Consider the following 25,157-nt stretch of genomic DNA (forward strand, 5'->3'; position numbering starts at 1 on the left):
ATGTATTATCTTGGAAGATACGTTCTATTTAGTCATATTTAATACGTTAGGCTGTTGTAAAAACTGCCGTCAACATTCAAGGAGGCACACACGTTTGGCGTGAGCAACAGTATATTGCATTTAAATTTTCATCAGTGCTGGGTTGGTTATTTAATTGGATAATGGTTATATATAAAACATCTGAAACACTTGTGTTGCAATGGAACATTTTGGCTGTTCATCACATTTGAAACATCAAAACATCTCATCTGTGTGCGTGTGTGTGTGTCTGCGTTCATGCGTGCGTGTGTGTGTGTGTGTGGCAAAAATTGAGAGAACAAATGTGTGTGGCCCTACTCAAGGAAGTGGTTCACCTACTGTAACACCTCCGGAAGCTCGAGTAACATGCTCAGCTCTTTCTCCCTCACCGTTTTTAACAAGTTTTTAGTCTGACACAAGCACAGGCTGCTGGCAGCTCTAGGGTTGCAGGTAACTGTTTGCCATGTACCCCAGAGTTATCTTAAAAGGAACTCTAATCAAGAAATCTCAACAGAAAAGAAGGACTTCCCCAAGCAATTACAAGGAAAGGTTTTTTGTTTTAGACACACAAGATTTGACCTATTCTGAACGACGTCCCGGGGTATGTACTGTTGATGGAGAGGAAGATGGAAAATATGATCAGTGCTCTTTTGAATCAAAGTACCTCATATATTTAATTGTAAAACAATAATTCACAATAATAAATTGGTCACACCTGAGATGAAATGTACGAAATAATCAGAACGTCTTCAAAGCTGTATGTGTACATAATTGTACTTGTGATAATTGTTATGTGAGCGGCAACATTCATGGAGATTCTGTGCTCTGTGTTCAGAAAAAACCTGTTCAGAAAGGCAGTATTGAGCTGGCCAGGATCAAGTGTGTTGAGATTGTATGCAGTGACATTCCCATCCCCTGCAGCAACAAGTACCCCTTCCAGGTGAGAGAAGCACACTTTCCAGTCCCTTAATCTTCAAATGAACAGAATGAGAAGCTGGCAGAAACTCACTAGGTCCATTCAAGCAAAAACACAAGGACCCTACAGTTACTGTGTGATGCTGCTTTTCTCCACAGGTTTTTCATGACAGCTATTACCTGTACATTTTTGCCCCAGATAATGACTGTCGGCAGAGGTGGGTCCGGGCGCTTAAGGAGGGTGAGTAGTCCAAACTAAAGACACCCCAACAAAGGCCTTGATTATGTTCTCTCTGGCGTTTTGTACAAACCCATAGTCACAGGTGTACCTCTATGGGTTTACTGTCTATGCTGTGTGTATGTGTGTGTTTGTGGTTTAAACATAAGAGTTTCAGTTTGAACCTTGTGCTGCTATCTAAAAGGCTACACATCTGTATTCTATTGATGGGCACATACATGGTCCACTAACGTTTAATCTCTCAGGACATAAAAAAAGACAGATTTTATCTTCTAAAATATTATAACTCTAGTAGGCTTAAAATGGTTTGCATTAAATCAAATAACACAAAACATTTCAGAATACATTGTCAATCGTTTTTTTACAACCTAATTTTGAAAATGTGATTATGTATTTTTTAAACAACAAATTTGATGTTTACTTTGTTGCTCTCCACATAATGCAGAGACAAAGTGTAATAGGTTAGCAGTGAAATACCACCCTAACTTCTGGATGGATGGGAGATGGAGATGTTGTCACCAAACGGAGAAGCTGGCGGCCGGCTGTCATGAGTATGACCCCACGGGATTTGGTACTGACCTCAGACTAGTTTTTGTCTAAATATTCTTCTCCAAAAATGTGTGTCCCTATAGAGTAGAGGACATAAACCATTTTGAAAATGCGATAAAACTATACCGTGTAGGTATATATGTATCAAAGTAATTTTGTTTCTTTTCTTTTCATAGCTTCCAAAAAACCTCTCCCTAAAACTCCAGACGCTGAGGTAGGACCCTGACTGTAAAACTTTGTATTCATTAAGTTCACTCATAAAACAAATACAAATCAACAGCATTGACATCCATATACAGTTATTGCTTCTAGAACAAACGTAAGTGAGTGGTCAGCGTATCCTCTCCACTTTATCTTGACAGCGCCGTTTATCAAACCCAGACTTAGGCAGGGTGGTGGCTCTCCAGAACTATATCCCCAAGGATGCATCTGACCTCACCCTGAAGAAGGACCAAGAGTATGTCCTGACTGATCGCTCTCACCCAGAGTGGTGGGCCGTGCAGGATGACAGGGGGTAGGCTCACTCTGACAGGATGAGGATGGAAGTTTCTGTTTTGTTTTTCTTCTCAAACTGACACTGTGTTCATATTTTCCTATGTTTCCCTTCTTTAGAAACACTGGGTTTGTACCCAACATATACATTGCCGAGAAATCGGGGAGCAACTTCAACAGATTTGTGTGAGTCACAAAGTCTGTTCCTCATAACACCGCAGTTTGGTGTAAACCGTTGTGAGTGGTAGAGAACGGTCGTCAAATGGTGACCATTGGAATACACTATCATATGATTCAGTGGCTATTATGTTGATGTATTGAACGTGTTCATCTGTAGATGGTACAACAAAAACATCACAAGGGCAAGAGCTGAGGAACTTCTGATGCAAGAGGTACTGTCCGGACACTGACACTATTAGTATTTATTTGTTAATTTACCTATTTATTCAATCATTAGACGTCCAGTTATATGTAACTTTAACTTCAGGATATATCAAGAATATCTGTTTATGTGTAAAGATAGTTACATTGGAAAATCAATATCTTTTAGTATGTAATTGTGTGGTTGAGTATGTGTGTCCAATGCAACATCTGCAGTGTGATCCAAATACTTGGATCTGATTGGCTGTGACCATGTGGTTTTTGCCAGCAAGGATGCAAAGGCTGCATTTGCAGGATGCATGTATGCTTTCTCACATACAAACACAAAGTACACCTCCAAACCACACAGTGAGCTCTGGTTCAGGATTTCCTGTCGTAAATGTGTCACGCAGTTTTACAGGCAAAGTTTGGGTCTTGACTTTTACGATTGTACGTGTCTGTTGGCCAAGCATTCTGTGCACCGATTCCAAGAAAAACATTTGTAGGATTGTTTTGTCTCCAACTATCTAAGAACCATTTACATATCCCCAAAGAAGATAAAATAATGTTCACATAATGCTTCAGTTCTTTAAAAAGCATGCATTCGTGTTTGCGTGCCCATGTCCAGGGCAAAGAAGGAGCATTTATGGTTCGGGATTCCAGGCAGCTGGGCGTCTACACTGTGTCCGTGTACACCAAAGCACCTGGGTAATTATCCGCATAGTCAGCTATCACTGACCTACTGACAACTCATTAAAAGTACTGAGGACTAAAGTATTTAGAACTGAGATGCTGCTTAGTCTTTGGGGGGGATAATTTGTTTAAAATTGCTTTAAGATCAACTGGGGTCAGATGTTTCTTGGAGTCGAAATTGATAAGGACGTAACGACGGAATTGCTGAAGAAACCATAGAAGTGTGCGGAGAAACCAGAACATTTGTGACACTGCGTAATGCCAACCCTTACATGTACTGGACAGGACATGTTGTGTTCTTCGACTAACGCTCTCCCTCTCTCTGCAGGTCAAACGGGGAGAAAAATCCAAGAGTGAAGCATTACCAGATAAAGGATACAGAGACCGAGCCCTTTAGGTTTTACCTGGCGGAGAAATACCTTTTCAGCACTATTCCTGAGCTAATCCAATACCACCAGCACAATGCTGCAGGTGAGGAGTGTTTCTTGCAAAACACACTCACACACACACACACACACATGCACACACCCTCACACACACATGCATTCAAACATGCAGGCAGGCACATATATAATCACCAGTTTTAAATTTGCCCAAAAGGACAATTAGCACGGCTAAGAGATTAATTCGCTGTAAAACTGTTTTATACATCAAATTCAATGCTTGTCACCCAAGGACAAGATCATTTTCTGCTCAGAAAGAGTTGTGGAGGAAGCCTTGCAATGAGACTTTGAATCAGTCTAAAGTCTGAAGAAGTCAGCATATTGTACAAGGCATGGACGTTGGTGCCTTGACTAGACCTGACTTTTTTCTGTGTGTGTGTGTGTGTGTGTGTGTGTGTGTGTGTGTGTGTGCGTGCGTGTGTGTGCGTGTGTGTGGGTGGGTAACCACTGTCAGGTCTGATCACGCGCTTGCGACACCCTGTGACGCTTGGCAAAGACAGCTCTCAGCACTCCTTTGATATCTCTCCAGGTAAGAAGCCAACAAAAATAGTTATAATTGAACTGAAGTCAATCAAAAGGGTTATGCAATCTGCTGTTATAAAATAGAAGTATGTTGTTATGACAGTTGATGTACCTCCCACTTTGATAATACCAACGTATGAGTGCCAAGTAAATGGGGAAAACTCTTACCTCAATAGCCATGTTGCCTTGCTCACAATTGGCTATGCATCGGTGGCCTCATGGGTATTGTAGTTCTTCCTGTGTGTATGTCCTTCAGCAGGCGAGTGGGAGGTGGAGCCTGCGGAGCTGGTGCTGGGGGAGGAGCTGGGGAGCGGGGAGTTTGGACAGGTGCTGCAGGGGACATGGAGGGACAGGAAGGTGGCCGTGAAGATGCTGAGAGAGGGAGCCATGTCGGAGGAGGATTTCAAGGAGGAGGCCATGGTGGTGACGTAAGTGGACTTGTGGAGGCGGGGCATAGCCTTGTTGTTGTACAGACAAAGGACCACAGCACATCATGTCGGCCCATTTGTAAAAAGATGTGCGTGTGTGTACGTGCGTGTGTTTGCTTGTGTGTGCGTGTGTGTGTCGCAGGAAGCTGTCCCACCCGAAGCTCGTCCAGCTGTATGGTGTGTGCACCCAGCACTCTCCAATATGTCTGGTGTTTGAGTTCATGGAGCACGGCTGCCTGTCGGACTACCTCCGGGCCACCAGGGGGCAATTGTCTCCGGACACGCTTCTGGGGATGTGCCTGGATATCTGCGAGGGCATGGCCTACCTGGAGAGCTCCAACTTCATCCACCGAGACCTGGTACTCTCAGAGAGAAAAGTTGAGATCTGAACTCCGAAGAGTGACGCTAATAGGATGACATTCCAGTTATTTCTTCCAATCTCTGTCTGCCTCACAGGCTGCCAGAAACTGTCTGGTCTCTAAGGACAATGAAGTCAAGGTGTCTGACTTTGGCATGACCAGGTAAGATCACACACGCTCCTGAGGTGAGAACTTCTGGTTCATCCACAGGGGCCAGAGCATGGGTGACCATCAGTCTGTAAACAGAATGAGAGTGCGAACACTCCGTGAGTTATACCTGCTGACCTGTTGAGGGGAGACTACAGTCATGCCGTTGTCCTTTCCCGCTGATGTCTATGTCTCTCTTCAGGTTTGTTTTGGATGACCAGTACACTAGCTCTCAGGGCTCCAAGTTCCCTGTGAAGTGGTCGTCTCCTGAGGTCATCAAATACAGCAAGTTCAGCAGCAAGTCCGACGTCTGGTCTTTTGGTCTGACTCTCCTTTAATCTCCGTCTGTCTGTCTTTCTGTCTGATGAAGAAGTCACTTTGTCTGTCTGTCTGTCTGTCTGTCTGTCTGTCTGCAACTGATGTTCCACTCTCTCCCTTCCCCTCCTCCCCTCAGGTGTGTTGATGTGGGAGGTGTACAGCGAGGGGCGCCTGCCCTATGAGAGCCGCTCCAACGCGGAGGTGGTGGAGTCCCTGAACGCGGGCCTCCGGCTGCTCAAGCCTCGCCAGACCCCCAATGCTGTGCACCAGCTCATGGAGTGGTGCTGGAAGGAGGTGGGTGACCCTGTCTCGCCATCCGTTCCGAAACGTGCCATCACAACACAATGACGTTTTCATGTTTCGTTTGATTTTTCGTTTTCATATTTTTTTATTTATTTGATTTGAGTATTTTATCTATAAACACTTTTGCAATGGTATTGTCACAGATGTGTTAAACGACCAGTGGAATACACACAAAAAGTGTTGCTGAAACAGTTATGCAAGTGTATCCGTTTGTCTCTCTGCCCGTGTAGAAACCGGAAGACCGGCCATCCTTTGCTGTCCTGCTGCATGAGTTGGCTTCCCTCTCAGATCTCTGACCCCAGCCTGGACAGCCTGTTCACACAGACACACACACACACACACACACACACACACACACACACACACACACACACACCTGTAGAATAGAGAGTCTGTATGTACAAAGACAGGAGTAATTTATACTATTTATTCGTTGCCTGGATTGCTAATAACTGTGCCAGTAACTTTGGCGTCAACCTGTGCGATAGGTGTGAACTCGGTGCATGTGGTCAGCGGGAAAATAAAAGTGTATCCATATTGCAGCCCAGTTGTAAATCTTTTGCTCGTCGAACAGAAAGGTGCACGTCCCTGTTCTGTATGTTTGGTAATGGTCTCTTTTTAGAACCAGATTCTGGTTTTGTCCTTTAGAGGGCACACATAGGCCACATACTCAAACTGGTACTCATCATCTCTCATCATACAGACACTGCACATGCTCTGTACGTACGAAGCATGTCCTGTGTTGGTGCAAGGGCTCACTGCTAGATCAACTTTATCTCTGAACACGAGGTATGTTGTTACTGTATGTTGAATCATTTAGGAATATGATAATTTGAGAATTTCACTGTGATTATGTTTCATATTTAGTTAGAACGAGTTGATAGCCGGTCACATGGCACCATATGGACCTGACAATTGTGCTGTCTAGAACCTTAGATTTCCGTTAGGAACACCTTTTAAAATAGATTCTAATACCCTTTCTTAAGTGGTATTCATAGTAGGTTTGCTCTGTGTAAATCCTAATGCTTGGTTTTCTCACCATCAACATCTTTTTCAGAAAAAGTACTGTAGTGTAGTATACAGATCTAACCAACTGTATGGGTCCTGGGTGTCTGTATTCGGTTGCAGTTTGGAGCCTGTCTTACATGCCTTCGTGTTACTGTGACAACCAGGCAGACTGGGCACACAACACTGGCATAGCAATGGTCTTGGAAACAGTCAGTAGCAGGAGTACATGGGAGGTACCATAGAAACAGAACATGTTACAGAAATACTGTACACTGTATATGGTATAGTAAAAAAATGTTTTTAATTGGCACGTCATATCATGAAAACTGAAGCTAGGATGACCTACATATTCAGTTAGGAAATAACTGGAATGTTTTCATAGGGAAATTTTCTGAGGGATCCTCTCCTTCCATATAAAGTGTTAGGACCTTTGTGAACTACCATGTGTCTTTGCAAATGTGACTGACAAGTGGGTCTTGTGTTGGCTTTAACTTGCAATGTCATAAGGTTATTTTCTTTTACCTGGGGCATTCTGAAAGGAATTAACAGTGACCTAACCTAATACAGTTGGATAAGTGGTGATTTCGTTTGGTTGGTACTTGGAATCGTTGGACGCTGAAACTCATTGAGCACCAGTTTGAGCCTATGCGACTGGCCCTTTAAGGAAATGCACTTGCAGCCATTTTCTGCTCTTTGTGTGGGGTGGATTAGCGGATGGGCACATAGTAAAAACGAGAGCATCAATCGGAGAAAAGGCGAGAAAAACGTCCGTAAATTATTGGATTGCCGTCGCGTAGTGCGACATTGTCCGCCCGATTTAACTGGACGGACATGCAAGTTGCAGGTATGTGCACTAACCCAACAGCCGCTCAGTAAAGATGTGCAGCGCTTGTCGACGGGAAGGGAGATGCAGCGATGAGGATGACTGGAGAGCTGCCCGTGTATACGCTAGCTAGCTGTTTTCCTTTCTCATAGTGCACCATCACTTTTGTTGAAAAAAATTATATAACACACAGGCTTCAGGCATTATGTTTTCATTCATGATCGAGATTCCTCAATGTTTTATTTGATTTCATTAGGTGAACTGTTCATTCCGATGAATGGAGTTCCGTTATCTCGCCATTGCCTAACGTCAGTGTAGAAATGGCATCATTCTGTAGTAGGTTACAGCGAGAGATGGGTGGGGTGGAGAGGATCCGTACGGTAGCTTGCCTCGTTGAAGATGATCTTTGCTCTTCTTTTAAATGAGGTGGATGCCTTGGAAAAGATTGCACTATATTATTGTAGCCTCTCATTCAAAATACACATGACGGGAAAAGTGCAATATTTCTAATTCATTGCTTGTAAAAATGACCGAGATTAGCTAACGCCAGCTAAAAGCTCCCGAGCATTTTAACGAAGTATTTCTTCAGTCCATAGTTTAATCACTTTTGTTGCACACCTAGTTTGTAATATAACCTACATTATAACAAGCGTCGCCGACATAACAGCATCCGACACACAGTAACTCATAGGAGGCGTCTGCCACATTTTATTATGGGTAAGAATCAGGCCCGTTGCCCAAACTCGAATGACAGGTGCATCTACATTCTACTTCCGTTTCAGCCGTGGTCCAATATTTTTAAATCCAACTCAACGCCGCACATAAAATTAATAGATCCACTTTTTATGAATTAAATACAGTACAATAATCAACCAATAGTTCTGAAATAAGTCGTGTTAGATGACAGAAATGTATCTGGCTGATAGGTATACTCGAGTCTTAACAATCATCCTGTGTTCCTAAAGTACCATTCCTGCTTCTTTTAAGTGATTACATGACTCAATTGATCCGTAGACTGCCTATAATAATAATATTTTATGCAATTAATATTACAGTAAGAATATAACAAAATTACTAGCCCCTTGATGACTTTGTATGGGTAGGGCTATAGGTAAACCTCCTGAATGTTTGTATGCATCCGACTCAATAAGGCTACAAACCAACGACAACCAGACTCTGACTTGGAAGATCCGAGAGAATTATTGACCTATAGGCAGCATACCATGCTCTGCTCACTTGGCATGTCACTGCTATAGACCATGTGATCAAGCTTATGTCTTTGAGGCCATTAATATTCATATCATGTGCATTGTTGTTGGTGAGACTGAGAGGCCATGTCATCATAGCCCCCCCCCCCCCCCCCCCCCCAGGCATACATTCCTCAGGGGCTTGCTGAGGACACAAACATACGAGGTATCCTACATGTTTGTGTTCCTGTAGTCAAACTGTGTGTCCACGCATGGATGTGTAGGCTCTCTCTCTCCTCTTCTCTCCCAGTGAGAGTGTGAGGAGAAGGGTAGCATGTTACCAGGATGGCCAGAGGGGATCCCATTGAGTGGTGACCCGGACGTGACACACTTTCATTTCTCCTCTCTCTCTCTCTCTCTCTCTCTCTCTCTCTCTCTCTCTCTCTCTCTCTCTCTCTCTCTCTCTCTCTCTCTCTCTCTCTGTCTCTGTCTCTGTCTAACCATCTCACTCAGACGTAAAGGGCTTCATTGACCTACCAAAAAGAGACCTCTCTCTCTCTCTCTCTCTCTCTCTCTCTCTCTCTCTCTCTCTCTCTCTCTCTCTCTCTCTCTCTCTCTCTCTCTCTCTCTCTCTCTCTCTCTCTCTCTCTCTCTCTCTCTCTCTCTCTCTCTCTGTCTAACCATCTCACTCAGACGTAAAGGGCTTCATTGACCTACCAAAAAGAGACCTCTCTTTCTCCTCTCTCTCTCTCTCTCTCTCTCTCTCTCTCTCTCTCTCTCTCTCTCTCTCTCTCTCTTTTGCTCTCTATGGCTTGGTATAGCTCTCTCTTCCTATCATATACTGTCTCTGTCCCTTGCTTTCCACCCCTAGTTCTCTCTAACTCTTCATTCTGTCAGTTTGTTTTCACCCTTCCTCATCCCTCCACCCCCGCCATGCTAACCCTCCTGTAGGTCTGGACCCGTCTGCTCGCTCTGGCAGACGTAACACACAGGAATGCAGCGGGGAATGGAGAGCTCCGCGTGTGTGTGCATACGCATGTGTCTGAGTGTTTCCAAAAGGCGCGGAGGCCAAAAGAAAGTTTTCTTAAGTGTGGGAAAGTGTATGCAGTCAACCAAGGGCCCTGCCATGAGTGACATGCGCCGTGAGTGTTCAACAGTAGGTCCCCCCTGACTGCACGACTGACGGACCGACAGACTTCTTAGGGTAAACAGCCAAACGTGTCTGTCTGTGTGTCGGTGGAGGCCAAATAGGCACGTCTTCGCGAGGTGATGAAGTGTGACAGGAAACCCCACCCGGCCCTGCTCCTCTTCCTCTTAGCTGTTCCTGTGCAGCGGTGACACATGCTCCGCACACACACATGTACACCACAACTGACTGGCTACATGCACTTCTCATAGTCTGAGGGTAAACAATCCAGCACTCTTCCGTGACCTAGGTTAGCAGTGGTAAATGAACAAGTGCTAGGTTAGCAGTGCTAGGTTAGCAATGGTAGGTGAACAGGGCTAGCTTAGCAGTGCTTCACAGTGCGGGTCTGGGGGCGGGGGGGGGTTAGATTCCTATTTTAGCCTCTCTTTCCCACTGCCCCATCAGCGTGGGGGAGCTGAAGGAGATTAGCGGCCGTGTCAACCCCTGTCTGTCAGATCAGAGGTGAACCACACACTCCTGAGAGGCACATGATGCGGGGTCGAAACTGCCGACCCCACACACACACACCCTGTTCACACAAAGCAGAGTTTTCCCGTGGAATAGGAGGCCGGACACACACACACACACACACTCACACGCACACAAACACTAGAATGATGACTTGTATATGAGCCACCACCGCTCAGTTCCTTGTTTCCTATCAGCACCAGAGCATCGTCAAGGCTAACTTTAGACGTCTCAACCTTATCTTGTCACGTCAACATGTCCACCAACAGGTGCCGCTGCTGTAGGGAAGAGAAGCAGAGACAGATGGAGATTTGGAGTCAGGGAGGAAATGAAACCGAATACCCAGACTAGAATACCTGTGGCAGCTTTTAGACGGGGGAATGGATGAACATCTTGACTCTAGTGCTTTTGTCGGGTGTTTGAAAAGCGATGTCGATTTTCTTGGATTCGGAGCTGGTCGCGTGACTCATTTGACACTCTTGTCGCTCTCGGACTCAGACTGGGGAGTTGCGTGAGTGAGCCCTCGTTACCATGACGACCCACGTGACCTTGGAGGATGCCCTGTCGAATGTGGACCTGCTGGAGGAACTCCCCCTCCCTGACCAGCAGCCCTGTATCGAGCCCCCGCCCTCCTCCATCATGTACCAGGTACACGCACACACACACACACGCCTTGCCTACTCACATACTCCTTCACATAGACTCACGCACACACACACTCCTACACACATATGCAGACAAGAACACACACCCACAGATTCTCACCAACCTTTACAACTTTCTCTCTCCAGGCCAACTTTGACACCAACTTTGAGGACAGGAACGCGTTTGTGACTGGCATCGCCCGCTACATTGAACAGGCCACTGTGCATTCAAGCATGGTGAGAGAACCACAGAGCAAAGACAGATGCCCATTGGATTCTGGGATGCCAGTAGCAGATCTGAGCAGTCTAGTCATGGCTTGCCATCTCCACTTAAACATCCACTGTGTGCTGTGAGGCAGACTTTGACACACACAAACACACACACACCAACACACATTGAAGACAAACCCATTGATGCAAAAAAGACCCTTGTGTTGTTTGTGTGGTGGCTTTATCATCTGATTCCTCTTTTTGTCGGTTTTGGTTCAAGATATGCTTACACACACACACCAACACACACACACACACACCAACACACACACCAACACACACACACACACACACACGCTGAATCAGTCAGCCACTGGACTGGTGAAGAGGAATGAATAGAGTGTGTGATGTGACTCACAATGAGGGGAACCAAGGTTTTATTCAACCTTACTTTAAATCAGGAAGTGCAATCATGTTCCAATTTTTCTTTTTTTCCTCTCCTCGAATTAGGAACAGACTGTGTTCACAGTTAATTGACTGTGTGTAAAATGTAAACGTACGGCTGTGACATGAACATGTCCAACATTTGAAACTGATATTACCCAGCATTTGAAAATGTTCTGTGCTTCATAATACCAAATTGAACACGTCAAAGGGGCTACACCGCCCAAGTATACGGGCTATCCTTTATCACTACATTGAAAGCGCTTTCTTTTCCACTGGTCCATTGTTGCGTTTGACCTGACGGTTATGGAGGTGCTGTGTCTGTGTCTCTCTCTCTGTCTCTCTCTCTGTCTCTCTCTCTGTCTCTCTCTCTCTCTCTCTCTCTCTCTCTCTCTCTCTCTGTCTCTCTCTCTGTCTCTGTCTCTCTCTCTGTCTCTCTCTCTCTCTCTCTCTGTCTCTCTCTCTGTGTCTGTCCAGAATGAAATGCTGGAGGAGGGCCATGAGTACGCTGTCATGCTCTACACCTGGAGGAGCTGTTCCAGGGCCATTCCCCAGGTAACACACACACTCACACACCCCAACACACACCCACACTACTACTTGAACAAAGGGTGTTGTCAGATAATATCCCCTCCTCACTTACACTTCTTCCCACAACTTCCCCATTGCTCTTGTTCCACTGCTAAGCTCTAAGCTAACACACAGCGTCGTCCAAGACTGGCCAGTTTCCACCCTGAAACCTCACCTTCGACCAATAGCAACACAAGGCCCACTGAAACATCGAATAGTAATCGTAGTGTCGACAGATATGAAGAAACGCATATGTGTGCTGTATGGGAGGTTGCCACGCTCTAATAAAACCTGGAGCTCCAGTGATAGTGGTGCTGAACGTCCCACGCAACTAAAGCAGTGTGACAGCTCCACCTTGTGGCCTTCAGGTGAAGTGCAGTGACAGCTCCCTCTTGTGGCCCTCAGGTGAAGTGCAACGAGCAGCCCAACAGAGTGGAGATCTATGAGAAGACCGTGGAGGTGCTGGAGCCGGAGGTCACCAAGCTCATGAAGTTCATGTACTTCCAGGTACTCCCAGAGAACAGCTTCCCTTCTGACCTCTGACCTCTCTGCTCGCTCGGTTTTTGAAGCGCTGAAACACATTGTTTCTTACCAGTGAATGAACAAACAGAGAGAGTAATGTGGAGTTATGCCTTGACCAGTCAGTGAGTCCTCCCTCCCTCCCTCCCTCCCTCCCTCCCTCCCTCCCTCCCTCCCTCCCTCCCTCCCTCCCTCCCTCCCTCCCTCCCTCCCTCCCTCCCTCCCTCCCTCCCTCCCTCCCTCCCTCCCTCCCTCCCTCCCTCCCTCCCTCCCTCCCTCCCTCCCTCCCTCCCTCCCTCCCTCCCTCCCTCCCTCCCTCCCTCCAGAGGAAGGCCATCGAGCGGTTCTGCGGTGAGGTGAAGCGTCTGTGCCACGCCGAGAGGAGGAAGGACTTTGTGTCGGAGGCCTACCTGCTGACGCTGGGGAAGTTCATCAACATGTTCGCCGTGCTGGACGAGCTCAAGAACATGAAGTGCAGCGTGAAGAACGACCACTCTGCCTACAAACGGTGCAGCGGGCTCTCACACGCGCACACACTCTCATCGCCTGTTAGCATGCTAGCTGAGACCCTACTGGCTACCTGTTAGCATGCTTGTTAATGCTACTGCATAGTGTGGATCTGATAGCATGCTAGCTAATGTCCAGTGGGAAATCTGTTAGCATGCTGGCTGAGGCCCAGTGTTTGACGTTAGCCCGCAAGCTAGGGCCCATTGTAACCCCTCTGATTTCCCGTGCTCCAGGGCGGCCCAGTTCCTGAGGAAGATGGCCGACCCCCAGTCCATCCAGGAGTCCCAGAACCTCTCCATGTTCCTGGCCAATCACAATAGGATCACACAGGTGGGCATACAAACGTCTGACGTAGAAGTTGATTGCAGTATCACATTATGAAACATGATTCTGTAAGGGATGGGTATAGCTCAGTGGTAAAGCCTATCACTACAGTCATCGAGCGCACACACACACACACACACACACACACACACACACACACACACATGCCTGGGGGGCAAATTCCAGTGCCCTCTGCTATCATAACAACGTAATAATTATATTATGATAACATGACTAAAAAAAACACAGAACCTTATGGAATCATCTAAGTAGATCCCACCTTAGGGTAGAGTTCTGCTTCTGTCAGAGTGTCAGTGCTATATGAATGATGCCACCCCTGACCCCTGACCTTGTGTGTGTGTGTGTGTGTGTGTGTGTAGTGCCTGCACCAGCAGCTGGAGGTCATCCCTGGGTACGAGGAGCTGCTGGCCGACATCGTCAACATCAGTGTGGATTATTACGAGAACAAGATGTACCTGACCCCCAGCGAGAAACACATGCTGCTCAAGGTAGGGCCCCGCCTCTCTCTGGTGTGTGTGTGTGTGTGTGTGTGTGTGCACATGAGAGAGGTGACCAACCTGTGTGTCTCTCAGGTGATGGGCTTTGGTCTGTACCTGATGGACGGTAACGTCAGCAACATCTACAAGCTCGACGCCAAGAAGAGGATCAACCTGGGCAAGATCGACAAGTTCTTCAAGGTTAGGCTCTCTCTCTCTCTCTCGCTCTCTCTCTGTCTGTCTCTCTCTCTCGCTCTCTCGCTCTCGCTCTCTGTTCTACCATAAATTCCCCCCTCCAGAATACGTGTCATTGTGACCCTGTGTATCAGCGTTGATGAAGGGTCACCAAGTCTGACCCTGTGTGTGTGTGCAGCTCCAGGTGGTGCCCCTGTTTGGGGACATGCAGATCGAGCTGTCCCGCTACATCGAGACCAGCGCTCACTACGAGGAGAACAAGTCCAAGTAAGACTCTCACACACACACACACACACACACATTCAGTCACACACACATACACACACACACTCACAACCTCTATGACTCTATGATCAACATCCTTCGACCCCTCCCCCCCAGGTGGACGTGCACCCAGAGCAGCATCTCCCCGCAGTACAACCTGTGCGAGCAGATGGTGCAGATCCGCGACGACCACATCCGCTTCATCTCGGAGCTGGCGCGCTACAGCAACAGCGAGGTGGTGACGGGCTCAGGCCTGGACAGCCAGAAGTCTGACGAGGAGTACCGGGAGCTGTTTGACCTGGCCTTGCGCGGCCTGCAGCTGCTCTCCAAGTGGAGCACGCACGTCATGGAGGTGGTGAGTGGCCGGAGCGCGCGTGTGCTCCTTGGTGCGTGCGTGTTTGCTTTGCTGTCACACCTGTGTGGGTGTGTGTGTGCGTGTGCGCGAGCCTACAGTACTTTGGCGTAGGTGCGGGTGCGCGTGCTTGCTACCATACCTTTTGTGTGTGCGAGTGTGTGCTGGGGCCAGGGGAGGTGCAGTAACTCTCTCTCTCTCTCTCTCTCTCTCTCTCTCTCTCTCTCTCTCTCTCTCTCTCTCTCTCTCTCTCTCTCTCTGTATCTCTCTCTCTCTCTGTATCTCTCTCGTGTCTCAGTACTCATGGAAGCTGGTCCACCCCACAGACAAGTTCTGCAACAAGGACTGCCCCGGCACGGCGGAGGAGTACGAGAGAGCCACGCGCTACAACTACACCAGCGAGGAGAAGTTTGCCCTGGTGGAGGTCATCGCCATGATCAAGGGGCTGCAGGTACCGTAGCCTTCCAGGGCCGGGGGGGGGGGAGGATGGTGGTGGCAGGGACGACGGAGAGAGAGTGTGTGTGTGTGTCGAGGGGTTCCGACGTGTGGGTAGCCCGGTTCTTTCCGTCGCGCGGCCCGAGGGTGGGTGAAGATGCCTGTGTGCTCTCCAGGTGCTCATGGGCCGCATGGAGTCCGTGTTCAACCAGGCCATCAGGAACACCATCTACGCCGCGCTGCAGGACTTCGCCCAGATGACCCTGAGGGAGCCGCTCCGGCAGGCCGTGCGCAAGAAGAAGAACGTCCTCATCAGGTGAGCCCCGCCCTCCCGGGCCACGCCTCCCCAGACGGGACGCGCTCCGCGGCCAGGATTGGCTGGCCGCTCGCCGCGTCGGTGGGTTCTGTGTTCCCGTCTGGGTTGGCTGACCCTCCGTGTCGTTGCTTAGCGTCCTCCAGGCCATCCGTAAGACCATCTGTGACTGGGAGGGGGCCAGGGAGCCCCCCAACGACCCCTGCCTGCGGGGGGAGAAGGACCCCAAGGGGGGGTTCGACATCAAGGTGCCCCGGAGAGCTGTGGGGCCCTCCAGCACGCAGGTACGGGGGGTGGGGGGGGGGTTGGGGGGGTGGTGGGCAGGGGCTTTTGGATAGACTTTCTTCTCTCTTTCAGTTTTCACCATGTTTTCTCCCTCCCTCTCTCTCCCCCCCCTCATCCCGGTCTCCAGCTGTACATGGTGCGCACCATGCTGGAGTCCCTCATAGCGGACAAGAGCGGCTCTAAGAAGACCCTGCGCAGCAGCCTGGACGGCCCCATCGTCCTGGCCATAGAGGACTTCCACAAGCACTCCTTCTTCTTCACACACCTGCTCAACTTCAGCGGTAACACACACACACACACACACACACTCCTACAAATACAGATGGGAATATGGATGTGGAAATTTGTCTTGGGCTGAGTTTGTGGAACTGTAGATTGGGCTCACCCTCCCCCCTCTCCCCCCTCCCCCCCCTCACCTCCAGAGGCCCTGCAGCAGTGCTGCGACCTGTCCCAGCTCTGGTTCAGGGAGTTCTTCCTGGAGCTCACCATGGGCCGCAGGATCCAGTTCCCCATCGAGATGTCCATGCCCTGGATCCTCACCGACCACATCCTGGAGACCAAGGAGCCCTCCATGATGGAGTAAGAGCCGCGCGCGTGTGTGTGTGTGTGAGAGAGAGAGAGAAACAGTGAGAGAGTCAGAATGACAGAAAGAGAGAGAATGAGACAGAGAGTGAGAAGGAGAGAGCAGGTGACTGAGAGGAAGAGAGAGATAAGGGGGGGGGGGGGTCTGGTGTCATGGGGGGGGGGGGGAGTCTCTCTGGCGTTAGCGTAGCGTGACTCGCGTCGTCCCAGCGACCTTAACTGCCCCCTCCTCCCCAGGTACGTGCTCTACCCTCTGGACCTGTACAACGACAGCGGCTACTACGCCCTCACCAAGTTCAAGAAGCAGTTCCTGTACGACGAGATTGAGGCCGAGGTTAGACCAGGCCCCAAAACAAACCTCAACCATGCCCCTCCAACACCGGCCCTCACACAAACACGCACGCACACACACACACACACACACACACAAGCTCCCTCCTTGTGACCCACACAAACACACCACTGACTCCTGTCCTTGTTTCAGGTAAACCTCTGCTTCGATCAGTTTGTGTACAAGCTGGCCGATCAGATATTCGCCTACTACAAGGCCATGGCTGGGAGGTGAGGAGATGGACCGCTTTCACGCACGGTAGTTTAATAGAGAGCATAGAGATCTCTCCTGGAGCTCAGTTCCCAAACCAGGAAGTAGAACAAGATGCGTGTGTGTGTTCCTGTCCTCCAGCGTTCTCCTGGACAAGCGCTTCAGAGCAGAGTGTAAAAACTACGGCGTGATCATCCCTTACCCTCCCTCCAACCGCTACGAGACCCTGCTGAAACAGAGACACGTACAGGTACAGCTCACTCACACACACGCGCGCGCACACACACACTGTGGCACAATGACATTTGAACTGATCATGTCATAGATGGAATATCCACTGCAGGTAGCCTGTATTCTACCTTCCTCTCACTTCCCCTCCCTCTCTCTCCCCCCTCTCTCCTGCAGCTGCTGGGTCGCTCCATTGATCTGAACCGTCTGATCACACAGAGGATCTCAGCAGCTATCTACAAGTCTCTGGACCAGGCCATCAGCCGCTTCGAGAGTGAGGACCTCACCTCCATCGTGGTGAGGACGCCACGCACACACACACATACACACACACACACTCACTGAGTACATGCATATATACTGTATAGGCATACTGTAGATATTAACTAAAGAAAGAAACTACTGTAGATAGAAACTAAAGACAATCACATCAGGACACACACACACTCATATTCTGTACACCTCCCCTGACTAGTGCTTTTCTGTTTCTACTTGACCTGCCTTTCCTTCTCCTCCTCCACATCTTTCTCCACTCCTCTCTCTCCATCTCTCTCCACTCCTCTCTCCACCCCTCCCTTCCTCCCTCCTCCGTCAGGAGCTGGAGTGGTTGATGGAGATCAACCGTCTGACCCACCGGCTGCTGTCCAAGCACATGACCCTGGACAGCTTCGACGCCATGTTCCGCGAGGCCAACCACAACGTGTCGGCGCCGTACGGCCGCATCACGCTGCACGTCTTCTGGGAGCTCAACTTCGACTTCCTGCCCAACTACTGCTACAACGGCTCCACCAACCGGTGTGTGTGTGTATGTGTGTATGAGCGAGCGTGGGTGTGTGAGCGAGCAAGCGACCGTACATTTGTGTGAACGGTTTCAATTTATGGGTGTGTGCGTATGTGAGTAAACATAGGTTGGTTGGTGTGTGTGAGTGAGAGAGAGAGAGAAAGTCGGGAGTGTGTGACTGAGCATTCCGCGGTCCCTGTCTCCCCAGCTTCGTGCGTACGGCCATCCCCTTTACCCAGGAGCCTCAGCGAGACAAGCCAGCCAACGTGCAGCCCTACTACCTGTACGGATCCAAGGTGCGGGGCCGCTCGTAGTACTGCAGCATGGACCACGCTCATGCTGGGAAGCCTTCTGCAAATCTAGGAATCAGTGCTTGTCAACCAGGGTGGAAAGAAAATGAGACAATGAAATATCCATGCTGGAAGTTTTGGAATCGCTTTCTGATTTTCTGACATTTTCTCCTCGCTTTTGTCTCTATTCTCTTTTTTTTCCGTCTCTCTATCTTGGGCTCTCTGGTTCTCTCTCGATCTCTCAATCTCTCTCTCGATCTCTCTTTCTCTCTCACTCTCTCTGACTCTCTCTCTGGCTCTCTCTATCTCGGGCTCTCTCTTTTCACAGCCTCTAAACATAGCCTACTCCCACATCTACAGCTCCTACCGGAACTTTGTTGGCCCGCCCCACTTTAAGACCATCTGCCGTCTCCTTGGTTACCAGGGCATCGCCGTGGTGATGGAAGAGCTGCTCAAGATAGTCAAGAGCCTGGTATCTCTCCCTCATTCTGCACGCTCTCATCACGGAATCCACGTCAGAACCACCGAGTCCTCAAACCTTCTTCTTCTCTCCTCTTTTTCTCCTCCCTCTTTCCTTTTCCTCCTTCTCTCCTCCCCTCGTCGCCTCCCCCTCTTCTCTCCCTCCAGCTGCAGGGCACCATCCTGCAGTATGTGAAGACTCTGATCGAGGTGATGCCCAAGATATGCCGATTACCTCGCCACGAGTACGGCAGCCCAGGTCAGCCCACTCTTTGTGTGTGTGTGTGTGTTTGTGTCTACCAGTATGTGTCCCTGAACAGTTATGGTCAGTTGCCGTGCGTTTTTACGTCAGATTAAGCAACGTCAAAGTGACTGCACTAGCAGGAAGGTGCTGCTCCAAGGATTGCTTTGGGAACACCTGCCTCCTGTCGCTGGAGCGCATCACACCGCCAAATGAGATATTCCCGTTGATCGGCGATTAGGGATTACTAGATTACTGGTGTTCTGTTCTGGCTGTACCAGGCTTACTGTGGGTGATCTCTGTCAGCAAGTACTGATCCTCTGCACACACACACGTGAACAAGCAAACAGATGACGACATACACACACACACACGTGGGTCATCGAGTCCATACAGGAACATCGTTGATGACACCCTCATGCTTCATGTGGCCTAGTTAGTGACCACGGTCTCCCTAATGCCGTACTCCATGGTGGTCGAGGGCCAGGTGAGGGCCGATGGACGCGTTAGTCTCCAAACCGAGATGGAATCCGAATTCCAAAGGAATGGTAAATGATAAACGAGCCGATACGTGCTTCGCAGTTTTGAATCTCTCTCTCGCTCTCTATCTCCCCCCCCCCCCCCCCCTCCCCTCCAAGGGATTCTGGAGTTCTTCCACCACCAGCTGAAGGACATCATCGAGTACGCCGAGCTGAAGACCGACGTGTTCCAGAGCCTCAGGGAGGTCGGCAACGCTATCCTCTTCTGCCTGCTCATAGAGCAAGCCTTGGTGAGACCGCCTCGCCCCCCATCTCCTCTATCTCTTCCCCCTCCTTCCGGGCCCTCCTCTCCCTGGGCCTCCCCTGTCAGAAATGTTTATCTATCAGGCACTGCGCAGTCAGTCGGGGAAGAAGTTATGGAAGCTTTATTGCTTGCGGCGGGGGGCACAGGAACATCACACGCCGTGGTGCTACAAAGTTTGTCCGCTAGCCTGTTGTGCTAGCTAGCTATTCAAACAGAAGCGCTCTTCACACACGTCCCATGGCTCTTCCTTCATTGGCTCTCTTGCCTGGGAGTGTTTGTGTGTGTGTGTGTGTGTGTGTGTGTGCGCGCTCTTTGACCCCTCTAAGCTTGACCATATGATTAACATATTTTATGGCCTCTCCAGTAAGATAGTGGTCAGCCCAGGTCACCTTGTTTACGTAAGCCTAGTGTTACCTAGTGTTCACATTTGGGGGTAGGCCTCTCTTTGCACACAAAGAATGCTGAACACAGTATCATTCTTATACAGGATAAAAGGTTACAAATCTTAAACTTTTCTGACATCTCCTCTCTCTAACTCACTCCTCCTCTCCTTGTATCTCTCTCTACGTTTGTTGAAGCCATCTTGATTCTTGTGTGCCGATTTAATGTCTTGGTCACTGTTTGTTCACTGAAACGCAACTCTGTTTGTCATTACACGCTGGCCTCTACAACAGGTGGTAAGCATTTAGTGGCCTTATCCTCTGTAGCAAATGCACGTTGAGGTCTCTCTCTCTCCCTCTTGTCTCTCTGTGCCACTGTGTTCTTCTGTCTCACCTGCAGTACCTAGGTTGACCTCTGGGGGCAGTGGAAGCACATGACGGATGACTGGTTAGGTCTTAAGGTGGCTGGGTAGCAGCACAGAGTCTAGCTTTAAGAGCAGAGCCGTTTCAGTCGTGTCAACACACGTACATGTCCGTAGTATCTGCTTATTTCCATCACAATTAAATGTTGTGATTTGTTTCAAACATTTTGAGAAATTGTCCTCCGACTTTGGCTTCCGCTGCTGCTGCTGTGGTGTGTGTGTGTGTGTGTGTGTGTGTGTGTGTGTGTGTGTGTGTGTGTGTATGCCCGCCCTGTAGGGGTTCATGTTCACTGCATGCCTGTCTGTTTTCCTCCACCCAGCATGTAACATTGATGTTTCCGTCTGTCACACACGACGCCCTGTTTCACTTCCTGGTTTGTTTACCTGTGATTACACTGACAGGAAGCTGCAAGCCACACACGTGCATCTGGCCACTATGGCTTCAACACATCTCCAACCATGTCTTCATTTTCAATGAGGTTCAAGTCTTCGAAAATGATGATGTGTTTTGATCTGGGTTACACATACGCACGCATGCACACACACACACACACCCACACCCATACACACTGGCTCTGAGTGGAGCTGCAAGTGACCAGTCGCTTGAACCGGATTGTTTAACCAGTCACATCAGTGTGACAGGCCACACACAGAGATCTGCCCTACTTGGCGTCTGGATATAATCCCTGGGTTATGCAGTTATGTAATACCAGTTATGTAATACCACACACTGTGTATGAATAGTTTGTATACAGCCATATACATTAAACTGGGTTTGTGTGAGTGTGTGTGTGTCATTGCTCTTTAGTATTATCTCACGTGTGTGTGTGTGTGCGCGCATGCGCTAGTGTTGGTGCTATCTCACGTGTGTGTGTGCTCACCTCAGTCCCAGGAGGAAGTGTGTGACCTGCTCCATGCAGCCCCCTTCCAGAACATTCTCCCCAGGGTCTACATCAAAGGTAGGTGCCCACCTTGGGTACCTTGTCATAATTGCATGTTAAGTACTGAAATAGGATCATGATGTAAAGCTCTAATCCCCTAGAAGATGAAAGAGAAATTGTAGCTGTGTTGTGACTGACAAGTATTTACTGTCCTGTGTGTGGGTGTGTGTGTGTGTGTGTGTGTTGTTCAGAGGGTGAGCGACTGGAGGTGAGGATGAAGAGGCTGGAGGCCAAGTATGCCCCCCTGCACCTGGTTCCTCTGATCGAGAGGCTGGGCACCCCCCAGGTGAGACCCCCCCCCCCCCCCCCCTCCTCACCCAATCCCCACAAAGACAAGTTGAGCGACGACAGAGCGGCAAAACACATTGCCCTGCCCGACCACACACGTCCCCGCGGCCGCCCCCTCGAGTGCCACTGCAACCTGGACCCTTTCATCATTTTAATCATCTTCCCCTCCCTTGTACTCCCCCCCCCTTTCCCCTTCCCCCACCGCAGCAAATCGCCATCGCCCGCGAGGGCGACCTGCTGACCAAGGAGCGCCTGTGCTGCGGCCTGTCCATGTTCGAGGTGATCCTGACGCGCATCCGCAGCTTCCTGCAGGACGCCGTGTGGCGGGGGCCGCCGCCCACCAACGGCGTGATGCACGTGGACGAGTGCATGGAGTTCCACCGCCTGTGGAGCGCCATGCAGTTTGTCTACTGCATCCCCGTGGGCACGCACGAGTTCACCGCAGAGTGAGTGGCGCGTTCGCCGTATATAAGTCATTGGTGCCCCTTAAAGTCGTGTTGAGTTGATCAGGAAGTGTGCGTGTGTGTGTGTGTGAGCAGGCAGTGCTTCGGAGACGGACTGAACTGGGCCGGCTGCTCCATCATCGTGTTGCTGGGACAGCAGCGGCGCTTCGACCTCTTCGACTTCTGCTACCACCTCCTCAAGGTGCAGCGGCAGGACGGCAAGGACGAGATCATCAAGAACGTGGTGGGTGGCTGCGCGCATACACACACACACGCTGAAGATGTAAACCTACTGTTGTGAATTTGACGCAAAATTTAAAAAAAAACACTCTCTTTCCATCGCTCCATACACATCCCTTTCTTTCTTTCTTTCTTTCGGTCTCTCCTTCTGTCTGTGTTTCTCTCTCCCTCCATCCCTGTCTCTCTTTCTCTCTCCCTCCATCCCTGTCTCTCTTTCTCTCTCCCTCCATCCCTGTCTCTCTTTCTCTCTCCCTCTCTCTCCCTGTCTCTGCAGCCCCTGAAGAAGATGGCGGACCGCATCCGGAAGTACCAGATCCTGAACAACGAGATCTTCGCCATCCTCAACAAGTACATGAAGGCGGTGGAGACGGACAGCTCCACTGTGGAGCACGTGCGCTGCTTCCAGCCACCTATACACCAGTCCCTGGCCACCACCTGCTGAGAACCCCCCCACACACACACACACACACACACACACGCGCACACATACACTTCACAGCCCCCCCCTCTCACCCCTCCCCACACACGTGTGCCCACTCCATAGCACCCACACACACTCTGCCTCTCTGACTCAGAGCCAGTGGTAAACATGAGTCGTGACTTTTACCATTCTTCACATTGGCAACTAATATTACATGGCAGGAGTGTCTTGTCATAGCTCTAGAACGACAGAGGCCTGCTGGAAACCCATACTATTCTGTCTTAAACCAAATTAGACTCTGTTTATCTCTGGCTCTCCTGAAACTACAAGCCCCAGAAGTCCATGTTCTGTAGGTGTAGGATAACTCGGCCTCTTCTTCTGTGGTCACAGTCAGTGTGACTGTCCTACCCAGATCCATGCATGCCTTCACGCCTTCCTCAAGCTGTGTACCATGAGGACTGGGCCACGGTCATGGTCCTTTTAACAGTCACTGTCAACATTCTTCAGTGCTTAGTCTCTCACTCTCTCTCACTCTCACACACACACACACACACACATATATACACACACCTACATACAGACATACACACTTGCAGCACACAAGTCAATCAGAGAGCTTGGGACCAACCTTACTCTTGCAGATAGACTGAGAACAATCTAGAATCTTCAATCTTAAAGAGGACTTGCATAGACCCTAGATGAAACCCAGATGGATCTCAAACTGATTTCGAAATATATGAAAATGAATTTTGTAGATGATATACAAAAGCAAATGAGTTTGAGTCCATGTTGGTGTTGTGGTACTACTACTGAAGGGACCCCACCATCGGCACGACCCTCATCAGTTCAATCATGATACAATTCATTGTCTGTTCATCCAACGGTTTTTGCTGTTGATTTGAACCGTATACACCTTTGCAGCAAAACACTTGATTTCAGAGGAAAATGAACAACATTTGTTTTTATTTATTTGTGTGTTTCTTTTTTGCTTTGATTTATTTTCTCCTCATGATTTCTAACACTCAGAGCCTCTGAGTGCATTTTATCCAGTACCCATATTCATTGTGAATTTCACTGTTGAAACTAAGTGAAGTGTTGAGTGTTGTAGTTTTTGTTTTTAATTATTGATAATTTAATGGACATCCTTGGTACATGCCTCTTCTATGAACTAGAAACCTCATCGACTCTTATCCTTTCTTCCGTTTGTTGGAACCTTTATTTTTTATTTGATCATTTCTCTTCAAATTACACATCTTCATCTGAGCAAGTGTGTTTACATTTCTCAGTAAAAAAAAAAAAATACAATACATTAGAAATACCCTCTTTGGCTTGCGGAAAGTCTAGGTCATCCAGCTCAAAGGGATTCCTTTTTTTTGGCAGAAAAGGCTCTACATCGGATACCCCTTTTAAGTGAATTGAAGATATTGATGCTACCTTCTACAGCAGGTAGATCATTGGGGAAAATGTGGTTACCTAAATATATTCAGTATTTACCAGTGTTGGACTTTGCTTTAGAGTTAGCAGTGTTACCAAAATATGCAAATATTTTGTGCCCTCTTTTTGTTTTCTTATAAAGGATAAATCAGACACAGTTTTATGACAATATTCCCATCATGTGTTTATTTGTTGCATTTTGAATGAAAAATAAGAACGTTTCTTTGTATTTGTTCCAGTGGTCATTTTATTATATTTATTCACAAAACTACACCTTATTGTTCATTGAATGGTTGAATTTACGAAAAAGTGAAGGTATAAATTATCATCTTCAAACCTTAGCATGACAAAAGTGTACTTTATTGTCATCAATGGCTCCATTTGTGACATGAGGTTTTGTTTTTGATATTGTTGTACAAGTGATCATGTTTTGAAATACAAAAAAGGAGTAAAGAATATAACATGTACAACAATGGTCCTGCAAAAGGATTTGAAATTATGTTGTATTTCCATGAAATAAAAATGTCTAACTGAAAGATGGCAATGGGTTTTCATTTCAAATTAGTAGAATTGTTGGTGCGTTATTTTTACAAAAACGACGTTCAGAATATATATATATTTTTTTTTTGTCAAGCCTATCCATCGAGTAGAGACGTAAATCATTGTT

At 48.5% G+C, this 25,157-nt stretch overlaps 2 protein-coding genes across 3 annotated transcripts; both read left to right on the plus strand.

Moving 5' to 3' along the window:
• The first annotated feature begins 235 nt into the window (after nt 1-235).
• itk (IL2 inducible T cell kinase) lies at nt 236-6,327 on the plus strand. 2 transcript variants are annotated; one of them, XM_084699148.1, is made up of 17 exons: nt 236-619; nt 854-958; nt 1,093-1,174; nt 1,617-1,742; nt 1,897-1,934; nt 2,083-2,234; nt 2,333-2,398; nt 2,550-2,604; nt 3,201-3,280; nt 3,594-3,736; nt 4,163-4,237; nt 4,490-4,658; nt 4,801-5,017; nt 5,115-5,179; nt 5,367-5,485; nt 5,619-5,776; nt 6,016-6,327. In XM_084699148.1, exons 1-17 carry the CDS (start codon nt 482-484, stop codon nt 6,079-6,081), a joined length of 1,854 nt encoding a protein of 617 aa, XP_084555274.1. In that variant the 5' UTR covers nt 236-481; the 3' UTR covers nt 6,082-6,327. The 2 variants fall into 2 exon arrangements, with proteins under 2 accessions (XP_084555274.1, XP_084555272.1); XM_084699146.1 differs by having other exon boundaries at nt 237-619; nt 4,487-4,658.
• A 1,150-nt stretch (nt 6,328-7,477) lies between these two features.
• On the plus strand, nt 7,478-25,013 carry cyfip2 (cytoplasmic FMR1 interacting protein 2). Its single transcript, XM_084695952.1, has 30 exons — nt 7,478-7,637; nt 10,956-11,105; nt 11,249-11,338; nt 12,233-12,310; nt 12,731-12,832; nt 13,171-13,352; nt 13,585-13,681; nt 14,056-14,184; nt 14,269-14,373; nt 14,546-14,634; nt 14,749-14,986; nt 15,282-15,434; nt 15,595-15,734; nt 15,868-16,015; nt 16,144-16,297; nt 16,439-16,595; nt 16,836-16,932; nt 17,083-17,159; nt 17,281-17,389; nt 17,545-17,664; nt 17,963-18,162; nt 18,357-18,444; nt 18,767-18,910; nt 19,066-19,156; nt 19,777-19,907; nt 21,610-21,682; nt 21,856-21,950; nt 22,160-22,398; nt 22,492-22,639; nt 22,910-25,013. The coding sequence occupies exons 2-30, from the start codon at nt 10,989-10,991 to the stop codon at nt 23,075-23,077; spliced, it is 3,759 nt and encodes a 1,252-aa protein (XP_084552078.1). The 5' UTR covers nt 7,478-7,637; nt 10,956-10,988; the 3' UTR covers nt 23,078-25,013.
• The last annotated feature ends 144 nt before the right edge of the window (nt 25,014-25,157 follow it).

Source organism: Hypomesus nipponensis, chromosome 1 (assembly GCF_054491055.1).
Source record: "Hypomesus nipponensis isolate SF chromosome 1, ASM5449105v1, whole genome shotgun sequence".
NCBI classification, from domain to species: Eukaryota; Metazoa; Chordata; class Actinopteri; order Osmeriformes; family Osmeridae; genus Hypomesus; species Hypomesus nipponensis.